This window comes from Abramis brama (genome assembly GCF_963993115.1).
Source record: "Abramis brama genome assembly, chromosome: 15".
NCBI lineage: Eukaryota > Metazoa > Chordata > Actinopteri > Cypriniformes > Leuciscidae > Abramis > Abramis brama.
The window spans coordinates 27848939-27870841 of NC_139977.1; the positions used below are offsets into that span (position 1 = coordinate 27848939).

A 21903-nucleotide genomic window follows, 5' to 3' on the forward strand; every position below is an offset into this window, starting at 1 on the left:
AACACAATTAACATTCACTGATTATTTTAAAAATGACATGACTGTGATAGATTGGCCATCTGTCCTGGGTGTTTCCCACATCTGCAGCCCAAGATGCTGGATCAGCTCCAGCATCCCCAATTGGGCTTGTTAAATAATAATTGATATTATGTGTTAATAAACAAGAGGTTTTTCTAATGTATAAGTAAGATCCAGGATCATTGTATCATAAATAAGGTATGGCCTAGTTTACCTAAAAAGACCATTTAGGGCTTACAACCCTTCATGATGATGGAGTCCTCCTTTGAGGTGTGGCCACCAGTATCATATTGCATGTTCCAAAATTGTTTTATCATTTAAAGAAACAGTGTTCTTTTCATTCAAGACAATTTTTATATGCTCTAACAGCGCATAAACATTGGGCACAGTTCAATCAAGCTTAAATGGACCATGCAATTTACTTGAATTCACCCTACAATATGTTGCAGTAAATCAAATGTGTCAAAACTTAATAAAAAGCAATTTTTTAGATAAATATGCCTTGTATTCATAAAATTGTGTATTCTTTTTTCATTACAATCTTTAAGCAAAATAAAGTTTTGAAAGATTTATTCACTAACCACTTCTGCAGGTTATCGTTACGTCATGGACATTTTTAAAATAAGAATCAAACATCTTTGATATATCTTTAATGTTACTCCAATTTGGATCTGACATTAAAAAGCCTAAAAATGTGTACTGTAAAAAAGAAAAGAATCATAAGAAGCAAATCAATTCATGGTTGACAACTTAAACTACATCAACAAATGAAATGATTGAATTTATTTATTTGTATTCATGTAAATTAAACACCCAGAGTTTTGAAATAAATGTTCCACAGAGAAGTGCAGTGTTTTTCTGGTCATGTTTATTCAATAATGTCTGTCTTTTGTAACCTTATGATTTTCACTTTGCATAGCCGGTGTCCAATGTGATGAAAATTAAATCATTGAAATTGTGACAGCTGTGAAGTGTCTATGTAAAACAGCAGTGAGCTTTATGTCAGGCCAGAGAGGCTGAACATTCACTCTTCAGGTGAATGCTACTTGAAACCCTGTATATGGCTATGAAAGTGTCATATTTACATGTGTCACTAAACTCTTCTGCTTCCTTGTAACAAAAAAATAAAAAAATAAAACCTTCATCTGTGACATTTTGTGACAATTGACCAATCCAAACTCAACATTGTAGCATGCTACACAATCAAGCAAACTGTTTTTGCTCTGGACAACAATCACTGTCTAAATATTGCAATATAGACATTTTAGGTTGTGTGAAATTAAATGGACCTTTCTGAACAGATTGTTTGAGATCAGTGGAAAGATTCTAACACTTCATGTAAGCTGACATATAAGGTGGCATTGTGAACTGTATGTTCTGCTGTGAACGAGTGTTATGTAGGGAGTGTTATGTATGGTTTAGATTACAATATTAAGGTGTGCTTTGTTATGTACTTGCTTATAGTAATTCATTTTATTATGGATACATAATAACAGCTCACTTCTGAATGTTTCAGTGACAATATATCATATTGTACACACAATCATCTATTTATTACACAAAATCAATATTATATTTTTACACAATACGAGAAATTGAAAAACGCTCCGGTTACGACTGTAACCTCGGTTCCCTGAAGAGGGAACGAGCGTTGCGTCGAGTTTGACGCTATGGGAACGCTTTGCGTGATGACGTCTTGAAGCACATGTAAAATCAGTCCAATGGTGTAGCGGGACGTCAGAGGCGGGTGACGTCACGTACCAGGAAGCTATAAAAGCCGGCCTGAAGCAGGAAACAACAGCTTAGTAAAGTCTGAAGTCGTGCTGACAGGCATGAAGGAGATATGGCAAGGTGACGCAACGCTCGTTCCCTCTTCAGGGAACCGAGGTTACAGTCGTAACCGGAGCGTTCCCTTTCAAGGGAACTCGCGTTGCGTCGAGTTTGACGCTATGGGAACGTCTATACCAACGCCTCCATAGCTACAAATGTCTGTCCTGTGTGAAATCATAAAGAGCAGCACTAGGATGACAAAACATGAGACCCTGGAGCAGAGTCTAGATCCAGAGAGTAGAACCTGACGAAAGTGTGCGGTGAGGACCAGCCTGCCGCATCACAACCGTCCTGTAACGAAACTCCTGATATAAGGGCCTTAGAGGCCGCCATACTCCTCGTAGAGTGCGACCGGACAGCCAAAGGAGAAGGCTGTCCAGCCGCCTCATAAGCAAGTGAGATAGTCTCAACCACCCACTGCTCATCCTTTGCTTAGACACTGGACCTCCCTTGTTAGGGGAGCAAAAGTCACTTTTACGCCACAGGGCAGCTCTGTGGACATACGCGTCTAACACCCGAACAGGGCAAAGCAAATTATTAGCCTCCTGGTCCGATTTCGAAAGGGAGGAGGACCTCCAAGTGCCACGAGGGAAACGAGATACCAAAGGGGTCTTTCCCCACAGACATTCAACCCAAAGGAATGTGGTAAGCACCTATGGCCGCCACATAAACCTTTAAGGTGGACGGGGTCAGACCTGCAGTGAACCGGTCCTGCAGGAACTCCAGAACTGTACCAATTGGGCAGTTGACTGGATCCAACCGACGGTCACTACACAAAGAGGTGAATACTCTCCAGTTCAGGGCATAAAGTTTCCTCGTGGAGGGAGCTCTGGACTGTAGAATGGTCTCAACAACCTCAGTTGAGAGACCTGACTCTATGAGCTGGGCCCCCTCAGAGGCCAAGCCCACAGGTTCCACAGTTCTGGGCGGGGGTGAAATATCGAGCCCTCCGCCTGGGACAGAAGGTCCCTCCTGACGGGTAGCTCCAGAGGAGGCCCGTCGAGGAGTGACACAAAATCGGGAAACCATACTCTGCCCGGCCAGCGCGGGGCTATAAGAAGCAGGCAAACCCGGTCCCTGCGAACTCTCTCCAGAACTCCCGGGAGCAGAGCAACTGGGGGAAAAGCGTACAGACGTAGCCTCGGCCACGTCTGCACCATAGCATCCAGTCCAAAGGAGCTGGATGCGTGAGGGAGAACCAAAGTGGACAGTGAGACGTCTCTCGAGACGCAAACAGACCCACTTAAAAATTCCATATCAGCTCCACCACCTCGGGGGTGGAGCCACCATTCCCCGGGCCTCGGCCCCTGTCTCGACAGAGTGTCTGCTCCTAAATTCTGGACCCCGGGGATGTAGGCTGCCTGAGTGACAGCAACTTCCCCCGGGACCACAAGAGGATATGGCGTGCCAGCGCAAACCCCCTTGATATAGGCGACTACCGACGTGTTGTCCGTATGTACTACACATGGTGTCCCCTGAGACCTGTGATAAAGCTCCTCAGAGCCCGGAAGACAGCTAACATCTCTAGGCGATTGATAGCCAGAAACGATGATGGTCTTCCCACAGACCTTGAGATGAGCGACCCTCAGGATCGCTCCCCAACCCGTGAGGGAAGCATCCGTCGTTAGCAGTTTGCGACGACAAGGAGCTCCCCGCACTGGGTCCTGGGACAGGAACCAAGGTTTCTTCCACATAACCAAGGCACGTAGGCATCACCGCGTGACCTTGATTGTGCGAAATGGGCTGCCCCTCGGGGAAAAACCCTCTGGTCCTGAGCCACCACTGCAGGGGCCTCATGTGCAGCAGTCCAAAAGGTATCCCGTTGGAAGCTGCTGCCATGAGACCCAACAGTCTCTGGAACTGTTTGACAGTGAGTAGCTGGCCTAGCTTTACACTTCTCACAGCTGCCAGGATCGAAGCGTGGCGATGACAGGCGCGCCTGCATCGACACTGAATCCCAAACCACGCCTAAAAAAGTGGTCCTCTGGAGTGGAGAAAGCACACTCTTCTTGGCGTTCAGCCGTAACCCCAACTCTTTCATATGGGCGAGAACAACATCTCGATGTTGAACCGCCATCTAATGCGACTGAGCTAAAATCAACCAATCGTCGATGTAGTTCGTGATGCGAATACCCCGGAGGCGCAGAGGCGCCAGAGCTGCATCCACGCATTTGGTGAAAGTGCGGGGTGATAAAGCCAGGCCGAATGGAAGAACTCGATATTGGTATGCTTTGCCCCCGAAAGCAAACCTCAGGAACTTCCAATGTCACGGACGGATGGAAATATGCGTCCTTGAGGTCTATCGTGACAAACCAGTCCTCGGACTAATCTGTGGCACGACTGTCTCAATGTTAACATTTTGAACTTGAGCTGCATGACAACTCGAAGACCTAAAATGGGACGCAATCCCCCGTCCTACTTTGGAACTATGAAGTACCGGCTGTAAAACCCGGTTTCCCTGTTGGAGGGAGGTACATATTCTATGGCCCCTTTCTCTAACAGAGTGTTTACTTCCTGTTCCATAACCAGAACCTGCTCGGGGCCCACCACTGTGGGCAGGACCCCCATAAACCGCGGTGGGCGTTACTAGAATTGTATCTAATACCCTTTTTCCACGGTCTGCAGGACCCAACGAGAAACATTTGACAGTAGCTTCCACGCTGTCAAAGATTCTACTAGAGGTACCAGTCTCTCGAGACTGGTTTCTGGATTTTGTTGCTGTTGAGTAGTCGGTTCGTCGCCCTGTAACGGCGCACCGGCAGGGAACGACCAAACAGACTGCTCTAGCACCCTCCTCAGAGGGGGCGGGCATCCCGAGGCCACTACGTTTCCGGGTGGACCTTGAGATATGTGCTCGCCGGAGACCGCTGCGCCCTGTAACACCGGAGGCGGCAGGGTTGGCAGAAAGGTCCCCTGAGGGCACCGAAGAGAGACGGCACCGTATTTTTCTCCTGCTGTTGAGCAGTCGGTTCGTCGCCCTGTAACGGCGCACCGGCAGGGAACGACCAAACAGACTGCTCTAGCATCCTCCTCAGAGGGGGCGGGCATCCCGAGGCCACTACGTTTCCGGGTGGACCTTGAGATATGTGCTCGCCGGAGACCGCTGCGCCCTGTAACGCCGGAGGCGGCAGGGTTGGCAGAACGGTCCCCTGAGGGCACCGAAGAGAGACGGGCACCGTATTATTCTCCTGCTGTTGAGCAGTCGGTTCGTCGCCCTGTAACAGCGCACCGGCAGGGAACGACCAAACAGACTGCTCTAGCACCCTCCTCAGAGGGGGCGGGCATCCCGAGGCCACTACGTTTCCGGGTGGACCTTGAGATATGTGCTCGCCGGAGACCACTGCGCCCTGTAACGCCGGAGGCGGCAGGGTTGGCAGAACGGTCCCCTGAGGGCACCGAAGAGAGACGGGCACCGTGAAAAGAGGTGTTAACCGCTCTGCTTCGGGGGGACTACCCTCATTTGTCCTGAGCCCTCAGACATCAGGACTTTTTCCCCAGCAGCCTTCTTGGCGGTAATAACGGTCCGCAGATCCGTTTTACCCCTCGAGGACTGCTGGGTTTGAGAGCGCCCTCCGTGTCCCCGAAATTTTTTGTGGGGGAGCACGGGAGGAAACGCTCTGTATCTGAGTGGCGCGGTGCTCAGCGCTATTTTTAGAGGAGTGAGGCTGCTCCCGCTCAGCAGCCTCATAGAAAGAACGGCGGGGGAGAAGTTTCTGAAGTGCAGCTGCCTGTTTTGTAAGTTTCTTGTGACTTCGCTACAGCACTATTAACTGCGTCTCCAAATAACCCTTGCGTGGATACTCGTGCATCTAAAAGAACATGTTTTTCTTTGTCCTTTATGCGCAGTTCAGATACCGTATCAGCACTAATACCCCCGCCCTCCTAAAAATCACCCAATAACTCAGCCTGGTAAGCCTGCATTATGGACATTATATGTAAACACGCTGCAGCTTAACCGGCGGCGGCATAAGCTTTATGGAAGTGCAGGAGCCTTCAGAGAAGATGCCGTTGCTGGAGAGAGATAGCTCGCGAGCGTCTCTTCCACCTTCGGCATCTCCCCATAACCATGTTCTCTTTATAATAGTGAATGGATGAATAGTGAGATGTTTGTGCAGTATACACTCAATATGACCCTGGTTTCGCCCACGATCTCGACACCTCGGTGTGGAGATCGGGGAAAAACGGCAGGCTCCTGCGCTGGGGCTGCGCACGAGATGGCAGGAAGCGTTCGTCGAGCTTACTTTTCGAACGAACGTCCTGCTTATCTACTGGCCACTCAATTCAACAGCTCTAGTAATGACATCGAGCAGTTCCTCAAACGCATGAGACTGAGGTGGCGAATCCTCAGACTCAGCTACAATACTCACAACATCCAACTCCTCAGAGCTGGATAGTTGCAGTACTGGTACCTCTATCGGGGGGGAAGGAACCGCAGCGCGTGCTTCCACACCCTGATAAGAGGCACTGGATCTATCAGACGGATGCTGAGATAAGGCAGAGCCCGTCTCAACATCCACTGATAAATCCATCTGTGAACCCCAGGTCTGAGATCGACGCCGTGCCTCGGCAGCGGCGGGACCCGAGCCCTGGGGAGCGTGGTCGGGATTGAACCGAGCCAAGCGGGATCGGAGCGTACGCAATGGAAGCGCACAGCAATGCACACAGTCACCACCCTCGAGTGCTGACTGGGCGTGCTCCTCTCCCAAACAAACAACACAAAGAGTGTGTGTGTCACCTCCCGTTAAATAACGCGGGCAGGGATGGACACACACTCTAAACTGCTGCTCGCTCGCCATACTGAATATATATATATATGATATAGACAGACAACACCAAATATACAGACAGATTTCACACAGAGCGCAACTGAAGACTCAGAAAGCTGTTGTTTCCTGCTTCAGGCCGGCTTTTATAGCTTCCTGGTACGTGACGTCACCCGCCTCTGACGTCCCGCTACACCATTGGACTGATTTTACATGTGCTTCAAGACGTCATCACGCAAAGCGTTCCCATAGCGTCAAACTCGACGCAACGCGAGTTCCCTTGAAAGGGAACTATTGAATTTTATTCAGATTAGATGTTATTTAATAACTCAATATAGGGTTTGCATATGGTAGGCTATTTAATAAAATAATTATTGAATAAAAATGCCTTGATCAATTCAGTTATTCATTATTATCATTTATTTTTTACTTTTATGTAAAATAAAGCTAATGTATGATTCATCCAAGTACACAATCAGTCAGTAACATTTAAAAAAAATACTTTTTAAAAAAGCTCTTACTATCAAACTTTTGATTTGCATCTCTTATTGTTCAGTTTACTACATTTGTCTATGATTTAATCCAAATGATCTTAATGGGTAATCAATGAATCATTTGGTACACCTATAGATTTCTATAGATATTTATTCAATACACAGTTTCTATAGAACTTGTTTGCAATTTCTGATATGGATAACCAAATGTAATGAATTATTTTTACATAAGTGATTTATAGATAATAACCACCATGATGTTCAAAGTGTGTGCACATGTGTGTGTGTCTGTGTGTGTGTGTGTGAGAGAGAGAGAGAGAGAGAGAGAGAGAGAGAGAGAGAGAGAGAGAGAGAGAGAGAGAGAGAGATACAGAGAAATTTGCCATTTGTGAAAATACTGTAAAGCAGAATAGAGTATAAGGGAGAGGAAACAGTCATAAAACATCAGATTGATCAGAGATGCATCAGTAGAAGGGAGACAGACGGCATCAAATACAGCATTTTACATGACAGTATGTATGCCATGTGATACTGTAAACATGGTAGAGACATGGTTGTTACATTACTGTAACTCAACCTTCATCTGTAAAGGTCCACTACAGTATATTCAGTCAAATAGTCAAAATCATTTACTGTATTCATTGCCAGCAAACTATGTTCTAGCACAGAACCTCATGGTTGTGCTTCATCACAGCTTTTGATAACACACTGGATAGATACTATTACAAACATTATGGATTAAATTACATAAGTTAGGTTATGCACATGTATTTTCTAATGTGGCATAGCCTGTATTACTGTAACTAATTCAGAAACAACTGTGATTTGAAACATGTATCTTGCATTGTTTGCTGTTGAATGAACTGATTGTTAAAAGTACTAAACTGAAAGAAGATCATACTGTTGTGTTTCTGTGATTAAACCAAATGTTCTCATTACATATTACAATAATCTTGTGTTTGAAACAATGATTATGTGGACTGAAATGTGTATAACTGTAATGAAAGCATGAGATCAGGTTTTGAAAGAATGACTAGCTGTGTTACAAGTGTGATCAGTTTGGATTTTTGTACTAAGAGTTTTGAAAATATACACCTTACTTGTGAAAATAGTACCAAAGCGAATAAAAAAAAAACTGTGTTAGTAACTGTAGCCTATTCCTTGACTAGTTTTTACATTGTCCTCATCATATCTGTCAAAAATGGAGTAAGGTTGTGATCATTCATTTTACACATGTCATTATTGGAGAGATTTTAGTCGTATTGGTAACACAACAAAATAAACCTTTATTTTCTTGTGCTTGAAAACTGCTGAAACTAATGGCCTACCTTAGTCAAATGACTCGATTCCAGGGCAACGATCATGGAATCATGCAAATATTGAGCCTAATAGTTATAATAATATAAATATTAATCCTACCCCAAACCTCAAGCCTGACTGCCTGCAAAGGAACAAAATAAATGTATGAAAATGTCAGTATGTTGTTAACCACAACATGTAGGCTAGTTAAATTTGTTTATAGCTAAGCAAATAGCATGCTAGTTATTTTGCTAGCTGGCTAAACAAATATTTAATGCATTTGTGTGCTTCAATTCATATTGACTACATTATGAAAATCAAAAAGGAAGCTTTTAAGACTATCTATCTACTATTTGCCAGCAGCCATATCACCCTGTAGCCCAAGACTGGTTGCCCACTGAAGCTAAGCAGGGTTGAGCCTGGTTAGTACCTGGATGGGAGACCTCCTGAGAAAACCAAGCTGCTGCTGGAAGAGGTGTTAGTGAGGCCAGTAGGGGGTGCTCACCCTGTGGTCTGTGTGGGTCCTAACACCCCAGTGTAGTGATGGGGACACTATATTGTCAATGAGCACCGTCCTTCGGATGAGACGTTAAACCGAGGTACTGACTCTCTGTGGTCATTAAAAATCCCAGGATGTCCTTCGAAAAGAGTAGGGGTGTAACCCCGGCATCCTGGCCAAATTTGCCCCTTGGCCTCTGTCCATCATGGCCTCCTAATCATCCCCATATACTGATTGGCTTCATCACTGTCTCCTCTCCACCAGTAAGCTGGTGTGTGGTGGGCGTTCTGGCGCAATATGGCTGCCGTCGCATCATCCAGGTGGATGCTGCACATTGGTGGTGGTTAAGGAGATTCCCCCTTCCATGTAAAGCGCTTTGAGTACCTAGAAAAGCGCTATATAAATGTAACGAATTATTATCTATCTATCTATCTATCTATCTATCTATCTATCTATCTATCTATCTATCTATCTATCTATCTATCTATCTATCTATCTATCTATCTATCTATCTATCTATCTATCTATCTATCTATCTATCTATCTATCTATCTAATTATAGACCCATAAGCATGCTGCCAGTACTCTCAAAAGTTGTCTAAGTTTCAGTTTTCACCTAGTGCTTTAGCGTGGATATCCACATATTTATCAAATAGAGAGAGAACAATGTGTAAAAATTAAAGGGGTTCAGCCTGTAACTTACAGTATATTATACAATGAGTGTCCTACCCCAAGGACCAGTGTTAGGTCCCTTATTATTTAGTCTGTATATTAATTATCTCCCGCAACAGTGTGAAGGGATACAAGTGCAAATGTATGCTAATGACACTATTTTTACACATGCAAGAACAGCAGAGTTAGCAGAGTTTTACCAATGTAAAAAAAAAAAAAAAAAAAAACATGAAAAGAAAATGGTGAGGACTACTAAATACAACTTGGCAAATTTTAGACAAATCAGACAATGTCTCTCTGTTGCTGTAGCTAAGACTTTCATATCCTTTCTCATATAAGCCATACTGTCTGATATGTTGGGGTCAAGCTGGTGAAACTGTTATTAAACGCTTAATACCCTGTATCAACAGAATTGTTCAGATCTCTGAACAATTAGTTTATTCTTCACATCAGATTAAAATTTCTTGTTGATTTAAGCAAATTGCGAGAGTTTTGGCACATGTGTGCAAAAGAGTACGTGAAATTGTCTACAATTTGCATAATAACTGACTGCACATGGCTCGTTGATCAAAACTGATGAGTTGATTCTCAGTGAAACTGTCAAACTCTACACAACTTCTAAACACTCGTTCATCGTGAAGGCTAAGTCATCACATGCAAAATTATACATTAAATTATCAAAATCTGTCAGACATGCATGTATATTCCATAAAAATCTGACATGGAATATTTGCATCTGCTAAGTTGGCAAATGACCTGTAAGGGTTAGGGTTAGAGTTGCAGAGTTGCGACAGTCCCGTATGAATTCCCTGCTACTTGAAAATAAAGAAGATGGCTGCTAATTAATATTATGAATGTTCTTTATATAAACTGTATAATGTGTGTGAAGTACTGTGTATGTGTGAAATAAATGACGTATCGTGTTACGACCCTGTCTTTTTATTCTCTACCTGATGGTGGCAGTATAACATCCGACTGTGACGTCACTGTTAATTAGATAATTCATGGGTGGAGAGTATAAATGTTTGGACTGACCTACCCAACGTTACTTCCTGTGGTGGAATGTAGTTCTCCAGAGAAGTCGTTTGCTCCAGTCTGTTCACTTTTAGTTTGTTTATTATTTACCAATATTCATTACCCCATTGGACTATTATTTTCTTTTGTTTATTTAAATCCATAGACATGGTGTTATATTTCTGTAACAGATATATTTTTCTTAATAAATAATCTTGCAATGCAAACCGTTCGTTTGTATGTGTAATCCTCTTTATGTTACGCTCGGGAATGAGCTGGCTTTGACAATGGGTAATTTAATAAATAATAAATTATGTACCTTTGCATCTGTGGCTTGAATGTGTTCAGTTTGGCTTCTGAAGTTGAGTACCTTTCAAAACCACTGTTTCCACTTATTGTTTGCATAGCTGATGTACTGTGGACTTTTTAGAATATAAAATCATGCACAAGTACTTTTAACAGCTGTAAAGCATGACTTTGAAACAGTTGTGAGATCTTTGTCCTTTCAGAGAGACTGAGCATTCACTCTTCAGGTGACAACCTCTTATTTTAATTGGAATCATTTTCTTTCTTTTTTTTTCTTTGCCATTGTTTATATCAGTCATATTTGAAGGGTTATGGGGTAATTAGATGGATTGGTTATAAAATGAGGCAGAGCTCTATTTTGTTCTACGAACTGAAGTAGTCATTTTTGAAACCTAACTAAATTATTCAGTGAGCATTGATTTACCTTCAGATCGTATTTTAACAAGGTGTGATTTAATCAATGTCATGCAGTCTGACCACTAATCATAACCTTTGTAAATGTGCGTTTGTCACTTTAGATCACCATCACAATATTATTTATTTTGGAGTACGAAGGAGAAAGAGGAGAACATGAATAACTCTGCAGTGAACTTTACCATACATGAAGCATCCACTAACCTCACAGCATTTGCATTTTCTGAGATAAGCATGCTAGAAATTTATGTGTCAAGCTTCCATTTTATGTTTAATCTTCTTACGCACTTATGTGTTATATTGTTCATTGTCACAGGAAGTGGAGTTGAATTGGAGATCTTCAACCTCAATCTATCTGTTGTTGAGATCATGTACTCTCTGAGTTCTTTATTATGTCTATTTGTAAAGGACCTGATATTCACACCATTACCAAAGCTTTTACCAGGACTAGCCTTCACTGGTCGTCCTCTGTTTCAGTGTCTGATGTGTGTTGAGCGTTACCTGGCAGTGGTTCATCCTGTAACCTTTCTGAAGTTCAAACCTCTCAGATATAGAGTGATCTGCTCTGCTGTGGTCTGGATAATTGTTCTTGGCTCTTGTTTGTCCTGCATGCTCAGTTTAATGTCAAAGGCATTTTATATATATTCATGGTTTTTGTCTATGGAGTTGTTATTTTTCCTCTCCATCCAGTTGTTCTGCTGTGTGGCTGTTCTCAGAGCTCTGAAGCAGTCAGGACCAGGAGAGAGAGGGAGAGAGAGAGAAGAGGAAAACCCCATAAAGAAAAGAGCATTTTATCTTATTCTGATAACTACTGTGAGCATGGTTATCATGCATGTGCCATATACTATTAATGGAGTCTTCACTGCTCTGAACCAAAATTTTCCAGCACTCTGGTTTATTAGTTTTATTTGTTTTATGCTGGCTGGTCTTGTGCAGCCTTTTCTTTATCTGCACCGAACTGGGAAACTTTTTTGCCTCCGTTCATAATAAAACCTGAAATGGAGTTGATTCTAATCCTTTTCCCCACTTGGTATATTACTGTATGTGCTCTTGGGAATTAAGGAAAAATGTAAGAGAATTATGCAATATCATGTTATAATTTTACCAGAAATAAACCTTTTTTTTTATGCGTACAAGCTTAAACGAGACATGTTGTTAATTATTGCAATCCTATAAATGAGATATTATTATATAATTATTATTATTTAAATTAAACTGTTATTATGATTACAATATTATCATATGAAAAATATATCTGTATAGCATGCATATGTGTGTGTGTGTGTGTGTGTGTGTGTGTCCACAAGGATAGTAAAACCTGAGATCACCTCCATTGTGGGGACCAGCCAGCGGTCCCCACGAGGGAAATGGGTTAATAAACATACTAAATTATATTTTTTTGAAAATGTAAAAATTCAGAAAGTTTTCTGTGATGGGTAGGTTTAGGGGTAGGGTTAGTGTAAGGAGATAGAATATACAGTTTGTACAGTATAAAAACCATTAAGTCTATGGAGAGTCCCCACAAAGAAAGTGAACCAGACACGTGTGTGTGTGTGTGTGTGTGTGTGTGTGTGTGTGGGTTGGGGGGCATATTAAAGAAATGGCTTGTCTATATAATAAACCATAAATTACAGTGCTTTGCATCTGCGGCTTAAATGTGTTTCACTTGGGTTCCAGTGTTGTGCAGTATGGTTTTAAAAACTCGTTATTGCCCCTTATTGTTTGCATAGCTGGTGTCCTGTGCATATATATTTTTTTATCATGTAAAATCATGCACATGTACTTATGACAGCTGTCAAGTTAGACTATAAAACAGCAGTGAAGTTTATTTCAATCCAGAGAGACTGGACATTCACTCATCAGGTGACTTTCTCTTCTTTTCAGTTTTATTCATTCATTCACAGTGATATAATTCCAGTGTTGCTATCAGTAATTTGGGGTTATATGAAGGTTGGGTGGATTGGTTATTGCAGAGGTGTCCAATCCTGCTCCTGGAGTGCCACTGTCCTGCAGTTTAGCTCCAACCCCAATTAAACACACCTGAACCAGCTCATCGAGGTCTTACTAGGCATTCTAGAAACGTCTAGACAGGTGTGTTGAGGCAAATTGGAGCAAAACTCTGCAGGACAGTGGCCCTCCAGGACTGAGTTTGGAAAAGGGTCTGAGCTCTTATTATTATTAATATTATTATTTAATTGACATAACAGTTTATTTGAAGCACATAACTATAATTATTTATGTCATGTTTTTTCTCTTTAAATTTCAGTTGCAAAATTATTTATACATAATATTTGAGTTTGTTGACTGAGAAGACCGACCAGGAGAAAATGAACAACTCTGCAGTGAACTTCACCACACCTGAAACATTCACCAACCTCACATCATCATTACTTCATGAAATGGAAATGCTAGAATGTTTTACATCAGGCTTCAATTTCATGTTTGGTTTTCTTATACACTCCTATGTTCTGTGGCTCATCGTCAAAGGGACAGGAAGCAGCGTTGCATCAGATTTCTTCAACCTCAATCTCTCTGTTTGTGAGATCATGTTCTCTCTGAATTGTTTATTAAATATAGTGGTAAATGCCATACGATTTAAAGGATTCACAACATTACCACCATTTTTACAAGGACTTGCATTCACTGGTCGTCCTCTGTTTCAGTGTCTGATCTGTGTTGAGCGTTACCTGGCAGTGGTTCATCCTGTAACCTTTCTGAAGTTCAAACCTCTCAGATATAGAGTGATCTGCAGCACAGCGGCCTGGATAATTATTCTTGGCTCTTGTTTGTTCTGCTTGTTTTCATCCATCTCAAATACGTTTCATATATATTCATGGTTTTTCTCCATTCAGTTGCTACTTTTCCTCTCCATTCAGTTGTTTTGCCTTTTGGTCATCCTTAAATCTCTGAAGCAGTCAGGACCAGGAGAGAGAAGAAGAGAGAGAGAGGAGGAAAACCACATGAAGAGAAGAGTGTTTATTATTATTCTAATAACTACAGTGAGCATGATTATCATGCTTGTTCCATATACTATTACTGGACTTGTCACTGCTGTGAAACAATTTTATTCAGGTCTTTGGTTTATTAGTTTTATGTGTTTTATGCTGGCTGGTTTTGTACAGCCTGTTCTTTACCTGCACCGGACTGGGAAACTATCCTGCTTCTTTTCCTTCATAAAAACTAAAATAGAGATCATTTGTTGAGCTAGGCTACTAAGCGCCAACAAAAGTGCTTTTGATTTAACTCTAAACTACATACTATTACTCCTGGTTTCACAGGCAAGGCTTAAGTCTAGTCCCAGACTAAATGGATGCTTGAGCTTATTCAACTGAAAGCAACTTGCACTGATACATCTTAAAATATGTCAGTGTCATTGTTTTGCCTCAAGATGAACACCAGTATTTTCTTTTCTGAGCAGGTTAAAAAAAGCTACGTAAATGTCCTAAATGTCCTAAAGTGAAGACTATGTTGTGTGATCAGATTGATTGCCAGCCAGTTTGTTTCCCAGACCAAATTATTTGTTGCACATTTCTTGTTTTTCTCTTCTGCACTTTTACTGGGATAGTGTAGTAGATATAAACCTATATTGTGTATAATAATGCACTAAAGGAAATACATAAGAAATGCTGGATGATTTGGTTGATCATCTTTGTGATGTTAATACACTTTTCAGTTTATTGAATTTGACATTTGTGCATCTGTTGAGAATAAACTTTTTTTTCTTCTTTTTTTTTACTATAGTTTTTTTTATTCATTTGTGACCCTGGACCACAAAACCAGTCATAAGTCGCACGGGTATATTTGTGGCAATAGCCAACAAAACATTGTATGGGTCAAAATTATCGATTTTTATTTTGTGCCAAAAATCATTAGGATATTAAGTAAAGATCATGATCCATGAAGATATTTTGTAAATTTCCTACCTTAAATATATCAAAAATGTACTTTTGTGAGTGGATGCAGCAAAATAGCCAACATAAATGGACAACTTTAAAGGCCTTTTTCTCAATATTTAGATTTTTTTGCACCCTCAGATTCCAGATTTTCAAATAGTTGTATATCAGCCAAATATTGTCCTACCCTAACAAACCATACATAAATGGAAAGCTTATTTATTCAGCTTTCAGATTATGTATACATCTCAATTTAAAAACATTTACCCATTTATTGTGATATGGTGATGTGAGCTAGGAAATTATTGAATGACTTAATATTTCCAGTCCAGTTGCTAAATAAAAAGATTTACTGTTTCAAAGCTATCTAAACTCTGCACTAAGGACATCTGCTGGTTAAGGCCTTGTACTGTAAATGCAAGGAGAACACATAAAAAAAAGTCCTATTAAAGGATTAGTTCACCTCAAAATGAAAAAATTCCTGATAATTTACTCACCCCAATGCCATCCAAGATGTTCATGTCTTTCTTTCTTCAGTGGAAAAGAAATTACGTTTTTTGAGGAAAACATTTCAGGATTTTTCTCCACACAATTGGCTTCAACGGCAACTAGAATGTTGAAGTTCAAGTCAATGCCGTTTCAAAGGGCTCTGAAGTGCTTCAAAGGGCCCTGCACGATCCCAGCTGAGGAATATGGTATTATCTAGCGAAACGATTGGTCATTTTCTAAAAAATAAATAAAAATGTATATACTTTTTAACCACAATTGTTCGTTTTGTGCTGGTCTGCGATGGGGATTATGCAGTAATACCAGGCCGACCTCCTGAAAGAAATGGACGACAGTGAGGAGGTTGCTCTCAGCGATGTTAAAGAGCGTGGCAGACTTGTCTCTGTGCTACCAAGGAGACAGCCCGTGCCATCGGCCGCTCCATGGCAGCACTGGTAGCCACGGAGAGATCTATTTTTTGTTGATCTAAGGAATAACTTAATATCATCAAGCTTGTAATTCCAACCAATAAACTCACCCTGAGGAAGTCACACTAGAGTCAGAAGACCCACCATCACTCTCTATATCCTGATCCTGATTTTTTTTACTTATTTTGGCGTCAAATACTTTATTACTTTTCTGAGGCATTTTAAAAATAGTTTGCGCTTTCTCCACACAATCCTTCTCACATGTTTCTTGCAATCACACTGAATTGTTCTCTAAAGCACTATAATTTTGCTCATCTCTTTTGTTGTCAGAAAATGGTGCCAAGCTAAATCCTTTTTACCAGCATCTGAATGTGTTTCGGTGTGTGCCGTACATGAGTGCTCATGGTGCAATGAGGTCGACCCAACAACATTCTCACCGGGAACACCTGTAGCCGTTCCCGGCAATACCTCCTCAATTATGCCGGCAACACCAGCTGCACCACCTTCAGTATATTCTCATTCACTACATTTGCCTCCTTTTCAGGACAATTGCGAATGAATAAATAAATAAATAAATGCCCAGATTTAACACAACCAACAAACGTAGACTTCGCGGTAGTGACAAAAAAATACTTAATCAAAATGATCAATTCAAAAAATTAGTGTCATGTCTAGCTCGACATCATCCTTTATAATCATTTAAGCGAATCGCCTGAACGAAACAATGTGTTTAAAAGAGCTGACCCGAATAATCGGATATACCAATTTTCCATACCGGGATAAAGCCTGTGTTAAAATTTCATCACTTACAAATGGTGGAACATTTGACAAATTGACTCGCTTAGCTGGCAATGAAAGGGGAAGAACAGGGACAAATTGACCACCAATAATCATTCCGTGTTTGACTACTTCATTGACTTTATCTACACTATCAAGAAACACCACAATGGCACTGTTCATTCTGGAGGCGGATAACGCTCTCATGCCCCACAACCTCACCAATGGCCAGACAACATTCCTCCACACTCACCGCGGCGGCCACCTTAACCGCGTGAAGCGAACTCAAAACCTGCACGTGTGGGGCCAACATGCTTCCCCGATAAAGTGGATTGCACGTGGCCCAAAAAAAAGTAAAGACCAAAATTAGAAAAGACCAGAAAACAGCAACAGATCACTCACAACACTCCACACGCGCTCACACACCACTCCGTCAACTCACATAGGCTAGAAGCAGTTTTTATAGTAGCCTAATGTCTATAGCCATTTAAATGTAGGCTATTTGAGTTACAGAGCACAATTTAAGTAGTGAAATATGATATTAGCTACTGACACAGAATGACATGAGAACTAAATGGGACTGGTATTTAAAAAATTCCTTAGTTACCAGGCAGCAGTCCCCTCCCACATCAATTTACCATATTTCCTCAGTTTATTAGACTAGCCAAACTAGTTCACGTCTAGGCTGTTGTCATTAGTTGTGAACTCAGTCCGTAAAATAGCGCATCCTGAGAGACTGGACATTCACTCTTCAGGTGAAAAATTTATTTTCTTTTTTATTCGTTTTCTTTTATTGTGTTGAGTAAATTATGTTATTGTTATCAGTCAGGAGTTTCCTATGTTTTTATTTTTATTTTTTATTTTTTATTTTTTAAATGGGCATACTGAGTTACATACATGTTATCATTCTTAGGCCAATTATCATTGGAATGCAATTATTGTCTGTATTACGCATAAGGACTTTTCACTCTGCACTTAAGCCCAGGATAGCATTGTTCTAAACCCCACGTTTAACCCCGGCTAAAGGAACGGGGTTAGCGCTTTTTAGGATTATGAAACTGCCCGGACCAGGTTTGTTTTGCAGTTGATACCCAGGGTTAATTGTCAACCCTGGGTAAATTATGAGCAATGTGAAGCAAGATAACCCATAATTGGAATGACCCATGGTTAGCTATTTCAAGTGTGAAAAGCCCTAAAATGACCCATAGTACTTGCTTTATCTTCACATATTCTCATATCAGCTGAATGTAATTGACATCCAAGCGGTCTTTAAACCTATCAGGGTATATTTACACTTTTCTCTTTAGGCCAGAACATATTTGCAACATATTCATATTTTCTTTGATAGACATGGACTCTGCTGTGAACTTGACCACACCTGAAGCTTCCACAAACATCACAACATCGGTGTCTGCATTTAATCGAATAGTCATGTTAGAGATTTGTCTGCTGAGCAGCAATTTCATGTTTGGTCTTCCTACACACTCCTATATTATATGGCTCATCATCACAGGAACAGGAAGTGGAGTCGCATCAGAGTTCTTCAACCTCAATTTCTCTGTTTGTGAGATTCTCTCTGGATTCTTTATTCAGTATATTAAGAATAACCACACAATTCCAATGCTTCATAACATTAGCAGTTTTTCTCCAAGCACTAGGCATAACGGGCCACCCTCTGTTTCAGTGTCTGATGTGTGTTGAGCGTTACCTGGCAGTGGTTCATCCTGTAACCTTTCTGAAGTTCAAACCTCTCAGATATAGAGTGATCTGCTGCACTGCGGTCTGGATAATTATTGTAGGCTCCTGTTTATTATGCTTATTATGCGAGAATCAAGCCTTTAGATGGTTTATCTCGATTCATTTACTCAGTTTTCTTCATTGAGTTGTTCTGCTGTGTGACTGTACTCAGAGCTCTGAAGCAGTCAGGACCAGGAGAGAGAGGGAGAGGGAGAGAAAAAGAAAACCACATAAAGAGAAGGGCGTTTTATCTCATACTTGTTACCACTATGAATATGGTTATCATGTATTTGCCATGCTCTGTTTTTGGACTCATCACTGTTCTGACGCAACAGAATATTCCTGCTCTCTGGTATATTAGTGTCATTTGTTTTATGCTGGCTGGTTATGTTCAGCCTGTTTTTTATCTGCATCGGACTGGAAAACTTGTCTTCTGTCTCAGTTCTCCAAAAAAACAAAAAAAACAGCAATTGACTAATCATTATTTCCATTCAGTAGTTTTTTTTTTGTGTGTTTTTTTATTTATTGGATGTGACAATTAAAAATGACAGTTTATGATGCAAGTTTGGCCCTCAGTCATTGACTGTTCTGTTTATTTAAAGAAGTCCATGTGAATTTACCTATTCTTTGTCTATCTCATATGGTAAAGAAAATGACTAATTAGTTTGGGATTAAAAAAAAAAAAAAATATATATATATATATATATATATATATATATATATATATATATATATATATATATATATATATATATTAGTATAATTAATAGTTTTATTTTAATATGTTTGACTCATGATCACCCTTTTTAAGGCATTATAGAAATTATTTTACTGAACCTGAAATGCATAAATTATGTAAGTGAGCTTTTATGGACTCATTAGTACAACAGTATCAATGTTGATTGTTTAAGATTGTTTAGTTGTCAGACGGACAAAATCATACGTTCTTGTCTACTCTTCTAGCTTTAGTCTTCCTCAATGGATATATCTGATCAAAATGGGGTTAGTTTGTGAGCACATGCAATGTGCAAATCGTTCAGAGTGGTTTGTCAAATAAAAGGAATTAATCTCTGATACAGTCACTTATTTCCATGTTCCAGGTGTTCAATGCATTAATGAAGCTTAAGTTATTATGAGAAACATGTTCAAACTAATTTTTCTTTAATGAATGGGAAATGTAAAATATAAGCCTACTGGAAACAAACACTTTCTCCCTAACTTGCTATGTTTTTAATTGAATTTGTATCATGCAGGCTAAATATAAACATGTTACTTGCAACCTTTTGTCCATCCTTATATTTTTTTGATTTATTATTGAAATTAGGTTTGGAAACAGTGCCTTATTTTGTGTGATTAATGATGGCTGTATTAAATTGTCACACTCGTGTTTCAGACAGGAAGGCGAAGACAGACAGATCAAGTTAATAACAAAGTTTAATCGCGATACCTCAATGGCAAACACAACAGTGATCGGACACAACAAACACAACGAGATGATTAACAGAACACAGCTGGTGCAAATTAAATAAGAATGACGTGACCGTGGTAACAAAGGAGTGGCAGGAAAACTGAACAAAGGAAAACATGTGACTAATGAAAAAAATAAAGTTTATTATTATTATCAATTTGACTTCAACATTGGAATAAACAAACTTACCATTTTTTAGGCCCATTTTTTTGAAAGTCGTAAATATAAAGGGTCCAGGACAGCAATTTAAACATGAAAGCTTCCAAATTAAATATTACAAACAGTGAGTAAACTGCACTGCGTTCTGCAGTTATATTTATAGACATCAGATAGGCCAAGCATTCACTCTTCAGGTGAAAAACTCTTTCAATTTCATTCATTTTCTTCTATTGTACTGAGCGGTAACACTTTACAATAAGGTTTCATTCATTAACATTAGTTAACTACATCAGTAACATGGAATAAGAATGGACAATACTTCTACAGCATTTATTAATCTTATTTCATGTTAATCTCAGCATTTATTAACATTATTAACCCTTAATGGTATAGTGTTGCCATATGGAAACAATTAATTTCCTTGTTATTCAGAAAAAAATACAATATATTGCATTATGGCAATTAAAAGGGCAGGCCTTAAGGTAGCCAATGATGTGCTGTTTTTAAATCACATGACATTTGAATGTCCCTCTAAAACTTTCTGTCCCACTGTCACCCTCACATGGAAGACACCTGTTGAAGTGCTTTCTAAACATCTCTTCTCAAGGGGAATTTTTTGCAGGATCTTTGATAAGTAAATTATATATTTTACTCACAAATCAACTTTGTCTAAAGTTTATAGCTATAGTTTTCCTGTAAATTGACAAAATATCAATGTTTCCATATGGCAACGCTGTACCACAGTGGGATTGCAGTAATGTATTTCCCCATTGGGATTTTTTTTATAGAAATAGTGGCATCAACAATATTTATTTTAAGTGTTTATTGTAGTTGTATTAATGTACAAATAACAAATTGATTTTCTTTTTTTTCAGAAAATGAATACAGCAATATTTTACGGAAAGGACAATGGAGTGCAGGGTTAACGTGCACACTGAGTCTGAAATACAACCTCATGTTTTGTCAATCACGTTTACACTGCCTCCGAAACTTTCGTCCGTCATAAAAAAATTAGATCGGGTTCGTTTTTCTGCGTTTTTCGCATCTGTAGCAAGCATTTTGAATGGTGTTTTGACAATTCAAAGCCACCAAATGAATAATACGAAACAACGCATATGAAAATTTCTGACTCCGTGTGCTAACCGTTAGCCATATTTTTGGGAATGACAGGGATTCCCAAAATCCCAATTTCTGGGAATGACAGAGATTCCAAAATAATGGTTAGGGTTAGTGTTAAGGTTATGATAGGGATCTACTTATTTGGTTTGCATGAATTCTGAGTATATAAATCTATCAATTTCTAAAAGAAATGTGGAATTAAATAGAAAAGAAAATCCTAATTTTATAGAAAAACAACTTTGACCATTTTCCATTGTGTTACAGCGTTGCCACTAAGTAACCCCTCACACACACACACACACACACACACACACACACACACACACACAAAAAAAAATCTAAAAAATCTTTTTTGATTTGTATGATTGAAGCTATTTCATGTAAGAAAAACTTATTTAAAAAAAATATATATATATATTTCATGGATAATAATGCATAGAGGGTTCAAATCAAAATGTGAAAGAATGCACTGTGAAATAACATAAACAAACAATGACTAGTAGAATTTTTATGAACTAATATTAACA

The 21903-nt window shown here is 40.0% G+C and overlaps 1 protein-coding gene and 1 pseudogene across 2 annotated transcripts; both read left to right on the forward strand.

The window, feature by feature from the left end:
• Nucleotides 1-13636: 13636 nt before the first annotated feature.
• LOC311097034 (chemokine XC receptor 1-like) lies at nucleotides 13637-16464 on the forward strand (the record flags this gene model as incomplete). Its single annotated transcript, XM_084136498.1, has 2 exons — nucleotides 13637-14308; nucleotides 16447-16464. 2 exons carry the CDS (start codon nucleotides 13637-13639, stop codon nucleotides 16462-16464), a joined length of 690 nt encoding a protein of 229 aa, XP_083992624.1.
• Nucleotides 16465-18243: 1779 nt separating this feature from the next.
• Nucleotides 18244-21656, forward strand: LOC311097035 (hydroxycarboxylic acid receptor 2-like; annotated as a pseudogene). Its single transcript has 2 exons — nucleotides 18244-18982; nucleotides 21641-21656. The product of its transcript is annotated as a hydroxycarboxylic acid receptor 2-like (transcript).
• The last annotated feature ends 247 nt before the right edge of the window (nucleotides 21657-21903 follow it).